At 42.7% G+C, this 16,441-nt stretch overlaps 1 protein-coding gene, 1 long non-coding RNA gene and 1 other non-coding gene across 4 annotated transcripts; 2 read left to right on the forward strand and 1 right to left on the reverse strand.

The window, feature by feature from the left end:
* Nucleotides 1-532: 532 nt before the first annotated feature.
* Nucleotides 533-1,971, forward strand: LOC103631488 (uncharacterized). Of its 2 annotated transcripts, XR_002265440.3 has the most exons (4): nucleotides 533-630; nucleotides 887-1,103; nucleotides 1,531-1,614; nucleotides 1,782-1,844. XR_002265440.3 is itself a non-coding variant. In XM_020544965.1 (3 exons), exons 1-3 carry the CDS (start codon nucleotides 958-960, stop codon nucleotides 1,954-1,956), a joined length of 405 nt encoding a protein of 134 aa, XP_020400554.1. In that variant the 5' UTR covers nucleotides 793-957; the 3' UTR covers nucleotides 1,957-1,971. The 2 variants fall into 2 exon arrangements, 1 of the variants encoding a protein (XP_020400554.1); XM_020544965.1 differs by lacking the exon at nucleotides 533-630 and having other exon boundaries at nucleotides 793-1,103; nucleotides 1,782-1,971.
* Nucleotides 1,972-2,751: 780 nt separating this feature from the next.
* On the forward strand, nucleotides 2,752-4,135 carry LOC103631507 (uncharacterized). The gene is made up of 3 exons (XR_555289.3): nucleotides 2,752-2,815; nucleotides 3,135-3,215; nucleotides 3,862-4,135. It is a non-coding gene; the product is annotated as an uncharacterized lncRNA (long non-coding RNA).
* Nucleotides 4,136-12,396: 8,261 nt separating this feature from the next.
* Nucleotides 12,397-12,853, reverse strand: LOC103644399 (uncharacterized). The gene is made up of 2 exons (XR_002266621.1): nucleotides 12,810-12,853; nucleotides 12,397-12,683 (listed from the first exon to the last, which is right to left on the reverse strand). It is a non-coding gene; the product is annotated as an uncharacterized protein (transcript).
* Nucleotides 12,854-16,441: the final 3,588 nt, after the last annotated feature.

Here is a 16,441-nt window from a genome sequence, read left to right on the forward strand (position 1 = left end):
TTCCCACTATCCTTTCTATCAAATTTGACAAAAAAACTCCAAATGGAAAGATATCTTTTAGGCAACAGGTAAGTCTTTAACTTAGCAACATCTTAACTTCTTATGTTCTCTTGAAACAGTTGTTATGTTCCTTACATGATATTGGTCATTCAGGTTATTGTTTGGTGGGCGGGTCTCATGAGAGGTGTTGTGTCTATTGCGTTGGCTTACAATAAGATAAATCTTGTGTTTGGTCTATCTGGTTTGAGCTTTGGTCTGGAATTGTGTTACTGCTTTTGTTTCCTCTATCCATTCCAAAACATAGGACATTTTTTGTTGTCGTAAGTCAAAATTTTCTAACTTTGACAAAGTTTATAGAAAAACATACCAACATCAATAGCCTTCATTTCTTAATCTTATATATAGAAGTTGCAGTGTTTTCATTCTCAACTAAATGTCACAAAAGTCATGTAGTCTCTTTAATTGTTTTTAAAATCGAAACTGCAAAATTCAACCTTGCAAGTCTTCTTAGATGTTATAACCATAGATTTAAAACCTAATCAGTGAGTTAACTTGTCTTCAAACAGGTGATTCAAAGAAACAATGTTGAAGATCGGGATAGGCTACTTTCTTTTGAGAAGGTGTTTATCGGTAAAATCTCTTTACCTAGCAATAAAAATCTGCATCTCTTGAAACATGATAAACTTCAGAGTAAAGATAGTCAATTGACCACCCTTTAGGTAGTTGTAACAAGCTATTCCGAATTCTGTTGTAATTCCTCTTTGTGATTCAGTTCTGTGTTTAAAATTTCCATTTGGATATTGATAACTGAAACAACTGTAAAATTTGATACTCTGTTATTCTTTATCTCCCAGTCGGGTCAGATGATTGTGCATCGTGGTTGCAGGTGTTAATGGTTGCTCTCTGAAAACTAACGAAAATCTTGAGGTTCTACGAGGCATTCCTGTTGAGAGGTTGATGATAGAAACAGATTCTCCATATTGTGACATAATAAATACTCATGCTGGAAGCCAATATGTAAAATCTGTCTGGCCATCCAAGAAGAAAGAAAAGTATGAGCCAGATTCAACAGTAAAAGGTCGCAATGAGCCTTGTTTAGTCAGGTACGTTGCAACAGTTTGCCATCAATTCTTGGGTTTTCTTGCTCGGTATAGACTGGTTGCTGAGTTTTTAAATATGACAACTGTTTTCCAGTGTAGAGAATATTTGCTTCTCATTTAAGTACTCCATTCTTTTTACATGCTTTCTCTGTAGAAGCATCCAAGTAATCCAACCTTAACTCATGCCCTTCTCTGTAGAGAGACTAAACAAGAAACTTGTCTTTTACATGGAAATTTGTATTTCTACCCTGATCAATGTTGTTGAGCATTGATCATTGACTTTTGTGCTTTATTAGCCTTATTCCCTAAGTCATGATTGTTCCATTGTTATTACTGGGAGCTGAACTCGTCAGACTTATCTGTTACTCAAATTTTTATTCTCACATGAATGTTGCCCCCAGAAAATTTGACTCGGAGCTATCGGTTTCAGGCAAGTTCTTGAGGTAGTGGCTGGAAGAAAAGGAATTTCTGACATAGAAGGCCTGAGTAGAACTCTGTACCGTAACACATGTAGGTAAGATAACTTCGTACCAACCTTAGAATTTTCCACTGGTTATCAGTAACTAGAAACAACCCATGTCATAATCATGTTGCTTATTTGTAGCTCTAGCTCTGCGGTGTTCAATAAGTCATCTTTTAATCGATGTGAATACGTGATTAATGGATCTACCAATCTTGCAGGCTCTTCTTTCCTCAGGATCTTGACGTGTCTGCTAATGCGCAGCTTGAGAGTGGTACTGTTTCAGGACTGCTGAGGTCAGAGTGTTTTTTTTTTAAAAAAACAATGTTTCCTTTTGGTTGGCGTTTGGTTTTGTACAACTTCCAATATGCCTATGAAATGTATTTAGTCTTATAATTTTCCCTCGCTGCCAATTTTGCCATGTTTCATGAGCCTGATGACATGTCACGCAAGTTTTGACTATGTACAAGTACCCTACTGAGACTATGTCGTAAAATCATTTAGGGCTGAGCATGTACAAGTACAGTTTGATGGCTACGTTGTTCACTACAATCAAACATCAACTAAGCTCTATATCTAAATTTAATGCTTAGTTATGGCGATGGAATCCCAAGCAGAGGCACTCGGCCAGTTAGCAACTGATGATTTATTAGAAGGAAAGGTAAAAATAAACATTTACAAACCAATATAAATACTTGCCTTGTGCTAATATCACATGACTGTCTCTATTTATTGGTGAACAGTTTGCACTGCTTGAGACTTCATCTGTTGATGATGATCTTTCACAACTGAAAAAGGAATTGTCTGGAAGCTAATGAGATACCTGCTGTCTATTTATTTCAGTAAATATTCATTCTAGCTGCTGACCTTTCATCTGATGATTTATTTCAGTAACAGTTAATAATTGAAGCTAATGCGATATCTGCTTGTTCACAAAATAGAACAACATGATGTTATTTTGGTGCACATTTACTGGATATATTTTTGTTCTAAAAAAGACATTGATTAAATGTATAGAGTATGGATTACAATCTGTAGACAGCCAGCAAATTTTTTGTCCTTCCAGAATATTTTACTCTATCCATCTTCTATAGTCCCCATTGATTCAGAGTTACTTTTGCTGTTTTGGTCAATCCCCATGAGGTGGAGTTCACCTTTAGAATTTATTCCTTTTGAGTTCTTCATGTTATACTAGGTCATAACCTAATGCCTATTCATATTTCAGGACGTGGCAGAACCTGGAACACCTGTGGAGGTTCGAGCATTTACTACATTTTCCCTTAAAAATATTACAAACCTTATTTGGTCACCTTCAGTCTACTGAAGTGTAACGACCTGTAGTTAATTGAAGCTCATTTCTTCCCCTGAGATGATTTCCCCTTTTCTATCATAACCTTGGTTATTTATCTGTCACACTAACATTGCTATCAGAATGCTACTATTTGTACAAATAGAAGATATAATGCAGACTACACTACCTGAGCTTATTTCATCGCCTTTGCTATAACTCAGGGGCACATTATGGAAGGTGATCCTGAACTTATTGATGATTCTGTTGCTTGTCATGTTGTCAGATTCTCTTTGTTTCTGGTGTCTTGCTGACCATTGGGTCAAAACCAACTGTGCAGTTCTTCACTAAGCCTAAGGATCACAAGGTACTGATCTTCTCCCTACAAACCCGAGTTGTTTTAGTTCTATTTATATTTATTTTGGTTTGGTCTTGGGTCATCAGTTAAGTTCCTGAACTAATGGCTATTTTTTGGTTTTGGATATTTCGGTTTCAATCTTGATTATTTTGGTTTGGTCTTGGGTCATCAGTTAAGTATACATAGGCCTACCTATGAACAGGAGATCGCAATGTGTTCACTTACTATTGTAATAGTCATCCATGGTTCAACTTCAATAGGTGACTTTTGTTATTATTAATAGTAGAGATTTACGAGCTTTTTTTGATATCTTCTGGATCATTATTTGGCTATTTTGAATCTAAAGTTCCTGAATCATGGGCAAGAAGCAATTTCACTGTACATGTCAGTTAACCAATATCTGATCCAATGATGTAATGTTTTAATTTTGGATGATGCTTTTGCTAATTTTTCTTGAATGTGACAAAGTGATTTTGCAGTGCTTTATTATTGAGTAATGAACATGCATGAAGCTAAAGCCTTGAGATGTCAATCATATATTTGTATGTTTTGGGCAGTAGAATTTGCATAGTTGCTGGCTTGAAGATAATGGTACCTGGTTTACCTCACATTAATCCAAACTCGCTATCCCCCAATCTTGTTGCAAATGTTGCAGTGTGACTCATCGGAACCTGATTTATGTGATTCGGGATGCAATGGTGTGCAGATGACGCGTCCTTCAGTCATCTCCAAGGCTGGTGGCCTTGAAAGAGAGAAGGATTACCGTTACACTGGGAGTGATGGTAAATGCAAGTTTGACAAGTCTAAGATTGTTGCTTCAATTCAGAACTTCAGTGTTGTGTCTGTGGATGAGGGTCAAAATGTTGCTAACCTCATATAACATGGGCCACTGGCAAGTAAGTAAAAGATAAAGAATCTGTTGAAATACATAGAATAGTCAATATCAAACAATAAAATAAACTTCAGTAATCGTTGTGAATTAATATTTCATTGAATGATTTATATTCTATCGCGATGCACGACACTCTACTATCATATATAGAACTAATGGTTGCAATGTGCTGGTGAAATACTTCGATTAAAATAACAATATAACACACATATGTACATAATTTGTTGTGGTATTATACGTTCCCGTTGCAACGCACGGGCACTCACCTAGTTAATATAAAAGACAACATATCTAGTGTGAAAAATGATTAAGATGCTAACATACTAATATTAAATCTTGTCTATCACATCCACCATCCAGAGCTGAATACAATTTCACCTACTCTCATATTATTTTCTAAAGAGCCCCTTCATTATCTTCATTTAGCTCATGAGAGTAGAAAGTCCAACGTTGATGCCCATAATCTAGCTAGAAGCATGATCACTTTTGTAACAGTCAGGTATAGCGTTTGTTCATATAACCAACTCCATGATCACTGAGTATATCCGACAATGCGTTAAATCTTTCTTATCTTAATCTACAGGACCCAACTTATATAAAATAGCTCCAACGATGTTCTATTTTACGAATTTTTATCAAACAAAATATAGAGCATCATAAAGTGATTCAAATATACTACAACTAGATTAGTGTCATGCCCTTATTTTCTACACCATTTTCAACTTTCTTTCCTAATAATGTAATTTACTTTCTAAAATACTTGATTTAAGGCTTATTTGTCGTAGTTTAATTAATTTTTAGTATCGTAAACACTTTAAATAATATAATATTTTATTTTTTGAGACACTATTCCAATAAATGGTATTTCCTTACAAAACAAGTAAGCGATGGCAGCGTGAGACCAGGTCACGTCCGTGCATGGCTGAGGATCGTGTCGTCGTGTGTGGCGGTTGCGTTGTATTGCATGCATCTTCTTAGCCAAGCGAAGTTGGGACAATGGCATGCTCAACTTGAAATAACGATACCTGTTTATTTTATTCAGGACATAATCACGACAGAATCGAGAATGAGAGAACATATATATATACCATGCAAAACTTTATTTTATTGAATCCATTCAAGGAACAATCTGCAACGAGAAGTCACCGAAGTGTCCTACTGAGAATACTAGTACTACCACTATGATGATATGACACTAAGGGGAGGCCTGCAATGCAAATTTGCAGCCAGAATTAAACTAATCAATGGGGGTAATGCGCCGTCATGAACATGAACAACCGGCGTTCGTTAACATAATAACAAGACAATTAAATGCACCAAAATTAAACATGATGCCAATCTACTAGGTACGGTACGGATCAGCTATAGACAGACGTGGTCGTCATCGATCAGGTCAGGTCAGGGTCAGGTGTCAGGAACACACACAAACAGCAGCCGCAGCAGCAGCGCTGGCACGGCCGGCGTTATCAAAAAGGGACAGCCGGCCGGCCATCGCGCGCGCGGATGCAGGCGGCGGCCTTGCCGAGACCGGTCGACTCGACGCCGCCGCCGTCTCACTGGCCCTGCAGCGACGCCACGAACCGGCCGAGGTCCCTGCGCACCACCGGGTTGCCCTTGACGACGGCGTAGTCCTTGGCCACGGCGTCCACCAGACTCGTCGGCACCAGGCACCTGCCCTCGGCGGCCAGCCGCTCCTGCACGCTGCCGCACGCCAGCAGCGCGTGCATCCGCTCCTGCGCCGTGATGGCCGACGGCATCTTATCGTCCTGCAAATGCATGCACGCGCGCACAGGGATTCAGTTACACGAAGCTGGGAGGGACAGTGTGATGAGGTGACTTAGCTTGAACAGATGGAGACATGGACATTGAGAAATGCAATACAATGCCAATGCCAATGCGTGCGCGGCGGTTGCCAGTTTCTACGCACCTCGCTTGAGCCGGCGGCGCGCATGAGGGCGAGCATGCCGACCTGCGCCTGCAGGAGCTTCACGTGGCGACTGGCCTCCTCCAGCATCTCGGCGGTGTTGAGCTTGTTTGCTCCGGGGATGAGCCGCGCCAGCTCGGCCGTCTTCTCGCTGATCCGCTTGCGGCGCTGCCTCGCCGCCGAGTTCTGCACGGACTGGCACGCTCCGCCGGCCTTGTTGCCGTCCGCGCCTCGCACGAACACGACGGGCTCCGGAACCTGCGTCGGGACCGGGACCGGGACAGGGAGCAGGGGCGCCGCGGGCGGGGGCGGCTGTGGCAGTGGCAGTGGCACTGGCAGTGGCAGGACGAACTCGTCGATCATCGGAGCCGCCGCCAGCGCCGGCACCTGCTGGTTGCCACCGCCAATGCGCTGCCTCTTGCCGCATTGCCACTTGGCCTCGGTGGCGCCGTCGATCGGGGCGAGGAAGGCCGCGTCGTCGCTGGGAGGGAGGCCGAGGAGGTCGTCGAGCGCGGCGTTGGAGGCGTCCAGCGGGTCGTACACGAAGCCGAGCAGCGCGTCGGTGACCTCGGAGTGAAAGTCGTCATGGAGGAAGCTCATGTCCGGGGCGGGGATGCGGTGTCCGAACAGCGGGGCGGTTGTCGTGTGGAAGCTGAGCGCCATGGGCGGCGAGGTCGGGGGCGGGGGTGGTTGCTTTGCTTTCGCTGCTTGCCCGCTTGCTTGTGTCTGTGTCTCGCTGCGCGAATCAATGGCTCGAAATGAAGCTCAACCGCCCTGTCAGGGCAAGACCGGGAGTCAAGGGGAGGAGGAAGAGGAGGAGAGGGAGGACTGGAGGAGGCGGCGGGCAGGAGTGGAGTGGAGTGTTGGCGCCTTGGCGGTAACCGTCCCTTAAAACGAGGGAGTCGACGGGCCCCAGCCGATCCTAATTAACCGCCATTTGCTCTCTCGCCGTTTTCACGCCCATTTTGCACAATGACCCCAACTGTTGATTATATTTACTACTCGACAGGGTGACCCGGACATTTTTTACCCAACCGATTTCCAGCTGCTCGAGCACGATCTAAGAATCTTGGTCCTCGTCCAGACCCTGACATGTTGCTAAAAAAACCAAACCCTAATTCATTGATTCTGGACTTATAGTATACAGTAGCGAATTATATAGGACGGACTCGAGATCTATAACACTTAGACTAGAACAAAAAAATCTAATACGGTCTAATATCGAAACTCTATCTAGAATAGAATATAGGTTGAGTCTAAACCGAAACTTTGAGAACAACGAGAACGAAGCCCCTTTATAAAGATGTCGATAAATTGTGAGCTCGTCGAGACGTGATGCATCCTCAATAGCAACATGCTCATAAACGAAGTGAATATTAATCTCAACATGCTTCGTGGGTTAGTGCTAGACTGGGGTTAACAGGGAGGTGGACGACACTGGTATTGTCGCAATATAGAAGCATGCATGCTTCTAGTGAGGGGCTATAAAGTTCCTGAAGGAGCTAGCGCAATCAGCCCGCCTAAGCCACCCCATTGGTGATGGCTCGATACACAACCTCAACGCTAGAGCGGAGACCACGGGCTGACGTTTGAAGAACTAAGAGACGAGGTTGGACCAATAAACATCACATAGCTAGAGGTAGAACAATGAGTGCCGCATACAATATGGTCAGTGTCGGTGTAGACAACTAGCTTATGTGTGGAGGAGCGCATAAGATGGAGCCTGTGTAGACAATTGTACCATGAAGGTAACGAAGGATCCACTTAAATATGCTTAGGTGCGACTCCTGGAGATCATGCATATAAAGGCAAACCAGCGGACAACATAAGCGTTGTCGAGCCTGGTGAAGGTGAGATACTGAAGAGCGTCAACAAGACTGCGATATACAATGGGTCGCTGATAGAGCAATATCACTGGAGGCATTGGCCTGTGTGTCCAATGATTTCGCACATGACTTGTAGTACATCATGCCAGCGCACTTTAGGATATCTAGGGTGTACTGCCGGTTTAGGATATCCAGATGATGCTCAACATCAATCCCTAGAAAGTGGTGAAGAGCACCCAAATCATTCATTGTGAACTCATGTTGAAATGTTGTGATGTGTAAGGATCTAGTACATTTAGAGAGGGTGAATAGGCTACCTGCAAAAACTTAGTTCCCAAAAGTTTCAAATCCCCAAGCAGTAGTGCTGCTAGACACCTGACACTACCGTGGTCCAGCACTGTGGGATAAGCTAAATTTCTCACTTTTGCATGTTCTAGGTTGACAGATAACTAAGTGATACCAAGAATATGAAGCCGATATGAATAAATCGTATTGAACAGAGAGCTTAGGGCTTATATGTTCTTCACACTTAATAAAGATCAAACCCTAGCTACTCAAATATGCATTGCAGATAAAACACATAGGGACACAAGTATTTATCATGTAGCTGAGATCGCCACAAAGGCTTGCCTACCTCTATGTTGTTGAGGAAAGCCACTAAGGAAAAGTGGGAGCACCTAGAGGGGGGTGAACAAGTGATCGTGGGAAATCAAACACTAAATAATCACAAACTTGATTATAAAAGTGTTAGTGCAAGTTAATCAAGTTTCTATGAAGAGAGCTCTTGCGAACAAAACAGTCACAGAGAAAAGCAGCACAAGAGACACAATGTTTTATCCTGTGGTTCGACCAAGTATAACACTTGCCTACTTCCACGTTGTGGCGTCCCAATGGACGAGGGTTGCACTCAACCCCTTTCAAGTGATCCAGTGATCAACTTGAATACCACGGTCTTTTTGTTTAGTGTTCTTCTCCCGTTTGCGAGGAATCTCCACAAGTTGGAGCCTCTCGCCCTTACAATATAGATCACAAAGAAGCACAAGAGTAAGTGAGGGAAAGCAACACACACAAGACTCGAATCCGCAGCACACACACGCACACAAGCCAAGACTTAAGCTCGAAACACAGCACAGGGAGTTCACAACTCGAACGGAGCTCAAATCACTAACACAACGAATCAAATGCGTGGAGGCAGAGTCTGGGAGTATTAGGATGCTTAGTGAATGCTTGGTGTATTGCTCCATGCGCCTAGGGGTCCCTTTTATAGCCCCAAGGCAGCTAGGAGCCGTTAGAGATCAACTTGGAAGGTGAGAGCACCTAGAGGGGGGTGAATAGGTGATCCTATAAATTCAAAGACTAAATGGCCACAAACTTGATTATAGAAATATTAGTCTAAGTTAATCAAGTTGCTATGAAGCGATCTTCTTGTGAACACAACAATCACCAAGAAAAGCAATCACAAGAGACACGCGATTTATATCCTGTGGTTCGGCCAAGTAACACTTGCCTACTTCCACGTTGTGGCGTCCCAATGAACGAGGGTTGCACTCAACCCCTTTCAAGTGATCCGATGATCAACTTGAATACCACGGTCTTTTCCTTTAGGGCCCGTTTGTTTCGTTGGAATTGAATTCCATTTTAATAATTATAATTTAGATAAAACTAATTAAGTTTATATATTTATATATGTAATATATTTGAATATTATCCTAAATCATATGAGAGAGATAGTTATATACTATACTAGGTCCATGCCCGTGCGTTGCTACGGGAGTAAAAAAATTATGTAAAACATAGATACGGAACGACAAACATCACTATGACATGCAAAATCAGTGTGGCAAACATTATTAATATCACTTTAAATTATTTCTAAAGAGTCATGTTGGCCTAAAACACAAGCAACACAAATTGCCTCAAACAACACAGCATGTACACCAACTTGTGATGCTGTTAGTTTTGTGTCTATGACCACACAACAACACAATGCTAATTTGATAAAAAAAGGCATACAGACACATAACTGGAACTGATCTCCAATTCTTAGATAAATTTCACAACAAAGCATCAGCACAGGTTACACTCATAGCAATGTTCATACATCATAAGTTCACAGCCAAATAGCGATGTGCCACTGACTGGCCACAGCAACGACGACAAATCCCAACTTGTCCATAGCGATGGCGGCTAGCTTTGCAGTAGTGGCGGTCTTCTTCTCCATCTCCTTGGCGGTAGTGTGCGCTTCCTCGGCAGTAACTGCAGTGGCCCTCGTGGCATCCAGAGCTTCAACCACGCCTAGCGTCGGGGAACCATGCCTCATCCCACTGTTATAATAATCTCCTTCCTCCCCCACTCTTCATTGTAGCCATAAGCAGGTAGAGGGGCTATTGCTAATACCTGTTCACATTCAAAAGAAAAGCATAGCTCTTTCTGGTTTTAAGGTTAACCATAAGGCAGCACCGCAATTCATTCCTAACGATGATCTATACAATAGCAGGGATCAAAACTTATACTTACACATATTTAGGGAATAACTCAGAGAATCACAAACATAATTTCGCAAGCTCTTTCTGGTTTTAAGGTTAACCAAAAAATTCCATGTCAGTAATGTTGGACAACAGGTTCAGCTAGAGAGCACTAAAACAAAAGTGATCAAAGAAAAGCATAGCTATGGAAGATGACACCAGTTTTTGAACATTTAGACTTCACAAAAATATTGAACTTAAGCAGCAGGAGACATGACTCAAAGTGGACTATGCCTACTCCTAGCCTTGTTTAGGTGGAAGCATGCACTAAAATAAAAGTGATCAAAGCAAAGCATAGCTATAGAAGATGACACCAGATTTCGAACATTCAGACTTCACAAAAATATTGAACTTAAGCAGGAGGAGACATGACTCAGAATGAACTATGCCTACTCCCAACCTTGTTTAGGCGGAAGGATGCAGATTAGTTCAAAAAAGGCAGGAGGAAGCAAATTCTAAATTACCATCTTATGTCCAAGTGAATAGAAACAAAGAGGGTGTCTCTATCCAAGTGAACAGAAATAAATTAACAATCCTCATAGATTAGTCTAAGTGAACAAAAATAAAGAGGGATGCTTCTATCCTAGTGAACAGAAATAATAGTAACAATCATCACATTAGTTCAGAAAAAGACAAGTCTCATACCTCACTCAAGCAGGATGTCAATGATTAGAGAGTTGCCGGAGAATGAAAAGGTGCCCCCCCTCGCCCTTCGCGTTCATCAAGCTTGAGAGCCCTAAAACAAAAGTTATCAAAGCCAACATGACATTATTATCGCGAAACATAGCTCATCACGCGACACTAACCAGATCACTGATATGGTACACATAAGTTACTAAAATTCAAAAAACAATAGTAGTGTCGATAACAATAAAGTTATTTAATGACGCTAAATATCATTACCAGATTCCCGACCTAAGTTGCTTTGAGTCTGGTAGTAATCTATAGCCTCATTACAGATCATGTCTATTGGTTATATCAATTCAGCAAGAAGTATGAACAGGGCCAGGAAAGCATTTAACGTTGCCAATTAAAGATTCATGGTTACGTGTACCCTGACCTGTTCAGCAAGAAGTGCAAGCTGCATTTCTTTCTTCTGTGATGATGGTGCATATCTGAACAGACTCTCTGGTCTCCTAGTCCCTTTAAGCATGTAATCAGTCTTCTTGAATCAGGTGGCCTTACTAATCTCACACCATATACATCGTGGAGCTTCCACTGGCATCTGTAGAATGTAAGGGGAGCTCAATCTGAAATTAAAAGTACATGTAATTGAGCTTCTATTGCCAAGCATCAGACACAAGTTTTTTTCCCTGAAAAGGCGGCAAGAGAGTTTGATTACATGTTTGCGTACTTTATGGTAAATGTTTGCGTACTTTATGGACCAAACAAAATGTTTGCTTCTAGCACCTACTTGATTAGCTGGATTGCCTGCATCTAACAGCATAAGAAATTCTATCGAAGGGGAAAACAGATCATAATGTGTTCCTTTATGTTCAACTTCAGCAATAAAAGGCATACTTTTAAAAAAATTATCAGACAGTTTAGAAACAAACACCATCCATCTTGCTGTCCTACTCGAAAATTAATCGGACAATATATGCAAAAACAGAAAGCACAAATAAAGTTAAGTAACACAAATAGTTACTTTAATAAAAGGATTCTTACTCTAGGGCATGATATGCGAAGGCTTGACATGAGTTCAAGTGCAAGTGGACAGACATATCCTAAGTCTGGTTCGAGACTGAAGTCTGCTATCTTTGCCTTGAAGTCTCATAAATGACCTGGCATATTAGATGAATAATAGAATTAGTTTCTCAGTGTCCACGATACGATTCTACTCTGACTGCTTGCTGGTGCTGGGTCATGGACTTACAGCTTTGGTGAAGGTCATGGACTTGTAATCGTTCCAGTCAAGGGGATCCTCTGGCGACTTAGCCTTCCTGATGTCAAGGTGCTCTTTCTGCAACAGCCAGCAGACCATCCCTAAGCTCATGGATTACAGGGCTAATTGTTTTTTTTTGCTGTGGAATTGAGCTCGGTTGCAGAAGTTATGTGTACCCTTATCTGTCCGAGAGCTTTGGGGTTGTCGGACAGGTACTTCACCGCCATCATCGAGGTGGTCGACACAGTCTCGTACCCAGAGTATATGAGGGTGATGAGAAGGTCGATGATTTGGTCGTCGCTGAGCTTCGCCCTGGTACCCTCGTTGCCGCTGAGCAGCGCGTCCAGCATGTCGTCTCGGGTGCAGCCAGAGGACCTCCGGTCAGCGATCATCTGCCGCAGCATTGCCACGAGCTTCTTCCTTGCCTGAAAGACCAGCACTGCTGCTGTTAGATGGGGCTCAGTCGTCCAGCTGGACTTCTTCTTCTTTTTTTCCTTTCCTTCTGATGTTTTCAGGTATTGCAAAGTAACGAGAAAGAAAAAAAACAGTACCTGGAGCCCTTTGCTGTAGTTGGTTCCTGGGACGTTGATTGGCATTAAACATGGCAACATCCAAACGGGCTACACACTGCTCCATCACCTAATAATGAAGAACTCGCAAAGTTCAGAAATATACTTGCAGTAACAAAATTGAAAGTATATAGAGCCAAAGGTGACAAAAGCGAAGCTTCAACGACGACAACGAAAACTTCCATCTAGAAGCGATGCCCAAAAGAAGCCCTCGAGAAGCCCCTCTCCCGTGTAAGCGCTGCAACCCACAATCTTCTAGTGTCTGCTTCTGTCCATCACTTCCAGATTCAGAACCTGAAAAAAAGATTGAAGGTGAGTCGGCCTGCCGTGAAAAAGGCCATAAACTAATTCAGATGGGGAATTGCGCTTTCTGCATTAGCAGCGCAAACAAAAGAGAGTACGAAAACCAAATGCTATCACTATCAGCTATGATGAAAATTTCAGGTCATGTTACCCTTTGGCTACGCACAAGCATGTTGTTTTTGCAGATTGTTATCACAACAGGAATGTAAGGAGTAAGGATGTAGCTGCACACGACACACCACGCCCCAAACCCATCGCTATAAACAATAGCAGCGTGAGATGCCCCGTAAAATAACTAATCTTACTGAATCCAACCACAGATAGAAGAAGGAAGCTGCAAGAATAGAATGATGCTCTAATGTGGTGCACAGAGAGTCCTCTCCACGGCACTTGAGGTTTTGTGTGGTGGCTTAGGTTGGATGAAACCAAAGGCAAATTTGTTGATCTCAGTTGTTACAAGTCATGACTAAGACTAACCTCACCAACTCCCTATTGATGATAAAAAAACGGCGTACTACACACTGTAAATCAAATCTGATTTATAAGAAAACAAAATGCAGACAATGTACAAAGTAGTACAATTGAATGCAACTATCGCAGTACACAACTACACACTGAAATTTGATTTCTACATGCTTTTGTCACCTTTGGCTCTATATACTTGCAGAAATATACGTGCATAAATATACTTGTTGTAATCAATATTATGCCACGAAAAAAAGCACAAAGGTGGAAGTTCTACAATGGTGTGAAGATGCCGACCTCATCGTAGTACTACGTCTTGAGGTAGTTCTTCAGCGCCACGATGTTGCCATCTACCTCTGCTTTCTCCAAAGCGACGGTGGCAATACGTCGAGGTCCTCGTTGTGGCGCCGATACATCAAGGACCTCACGGTGGTGGCTGCACTTGTGTACCTCCCTAACGATCTACCACTTTTATACTATTGAAATTAGAAGACAATTAATAGCATATACAGTTGGTTAGGAAGAAGCACACTTTCTGCAGATGACTTATGCATGGTGAACTAACACTAAGGAAGTAGCATAGAAAACAGTTGGAGCAGAAAATAGAAATAAAAACTTGCACTACATTCATTTACCTATAGAAGCACTTTGAGGCAAAGATGATTATAGGCTACCAAGAATAACATCATGCACATACCTGTCTTTGGCTAGGGTGGTTCCGTGGGGGTGATCCACCAAGCGACAGGGACGGGAGGAGCCTCTTCACTATAATTTGTTGCCTGTTTCTTTTTATTTAAAACACAAAGTGAGAAGCTGAACCAAATCCTATTGTACCAAAGCTTATTAGAGGTACTAATATATGAATTAGTATATGATTCAAAAGTGATAAATTCAATACATAGGAGCCATCAAATTCAAAAGTAGTTTTTCCCTTGATTAGCAGAACATACTTATCCCTCGATTAGCTGGCCCTAAAATATAATGTGCAACACGTGGGTGCTGAAGCCTGAAGGAAAGGTCCCAGTCCCTGCTCTTCAGATTGCACAGCCCCTCATTCTTGCATATACCAACCTCCAGGTCAAAAACTATTACAGTTTTTCTTGCTGCAACATAGCAATGGATGAATGTGTTTTTTTAACTATTGAAATTGAGATTATCTTGCAGAAAAATTATTTGTTTATTACTCAATATGAAAACAACCGTTTTGGATGTTTGAGATGATCGACATGATGTAGAATGAACGATGTGAAATTCAGACATTCAGTTCGATAGTCAGCAAAACCACCTCCACGGGTTTTAACAATTTAGGGATAAAAATATCTAGTTTTTAGGTGAGAAACTGAAGTAGACAAATACAAATATTTTGAGATGGCTACATAGACTTTATATCATCATAAACAAAAAGGTTAAACATGGTTTGTCTTTTATTTTTGCTGCAAAGTTGGCACAGATATGATAACATGCATGTAATATACATAGTGAAATGAATAAGTTATAAACAGCATTTACCTAAATGCTAAACATAATCAGTCAATTACTATTTAACCATTAATTGGGATATACAGAAACATCTTATCAGTTATCATTGTGCACAGCACCACATTTATATATAATGTCAATATGCTTATATGCATAATTTGATAATGGTAGTTTGTATTTTCACTATATTATTCTTCCCCACTTACATGCATCACACTGTACCTCACCAAATTAATTAAGTACCATCACAACATTATTCCCCAAATTAAGGAACATCACTATGTCGTCAAGAAATGCAGCATTATATTACTGCTGGAATAATTACGGAAAATGAAAAAAAAACTTGCCTTCGCCATGATGGTTATGATCAAAGTGCAAGCCTGGAATGACATGACATTGGCGTGGACGATGCTGAGGGGGAGCTCCTCCAACTCGGCGAGCACCCTCACGACCACACCCTTGCCATCCTCGCAATGGATTCTCACCATCACGTTCTTGTTCAAGAACCAGGCTTCTATCTCCGGCAACTGATTCGTCGCAGGCGACGCCCCCGACGAATCCCACGATGGGGAGCCAGCGTCGTCGCCGGGCACTACGATGCACGGCTTCTTGATGAGCACCCAGGATTCGATGCTCCGGTCGTTACTGCCACTGCCGCCGTCTTCAAGCGCCTTGAGCTTTTCTTGGAGCTCCTTCACTTATCTCGTCGCGTCAGAAAGGATTGTACCCTTGTCCATCTGATCCCAGCGCGTTGCACGCGCGGTGCAGTTTTCTTTTCGTCAGGAACAGAACAGAACAGAACAACAGATGCGGTAGAAGAATCGCAGGGGGATTCAGTGATAAATTGATTGGATCAACACCTTCTTGAGGCCGGGGATGACGGTGGAGAGCTCGATGAAGCGCTGGTTGATCTTCTGCCGCCGCTTCCTCTCCGCGATGATGTGGTCCTGCGCATAGATGGATCCCACGCTCTTTAAGACGGCTGCCCTCCTCGTCGGCGGCGAACCGTACACCAGATCTGGCAGCAGGCTACTCGTGGCAGAAACCGCACATGAAGGGGTCGGGCGCAGGTGGGGAGACTCCATGGATTGCGTCGATCTTTGCCGAGGAAGCGGAATCCATGGAGAACGCGGTTGGAGAGGCTGGGGCGAGGACCACTCCATGGATTGCAGATCTGGGCGGAGATCGAGCAAACCAGCGGGATGCGGGTTGAGGGAGCGGTGGGGTGGGGGGTGAGATGGCGATGCACCCGCGGGGGCTTGCGGGAAGCCGCTGGTGGCCCTCCTCCTAAGAACGGCCAGGCTGCAGCGCTCGGTAGCGTCGGACCCCTCCCCTCCCCCATGGCGTGGTCATAGAAGAAGAGCCTC

This window comes from Zea mays, chromosome 1, assembly GCF_902167145.1.
Source record: "Zea mays cultivar B73 chromosome 1, Zm-B73-REFERENCE-NAM-5.0, whole genome shotgun sequence".
Classification (NCBI taxonomy): Eukaryota; Viridiplantae; Streptophyta; class Magnoliopsida; order Poales; family Poaceae; genus Zea; species Zea mays.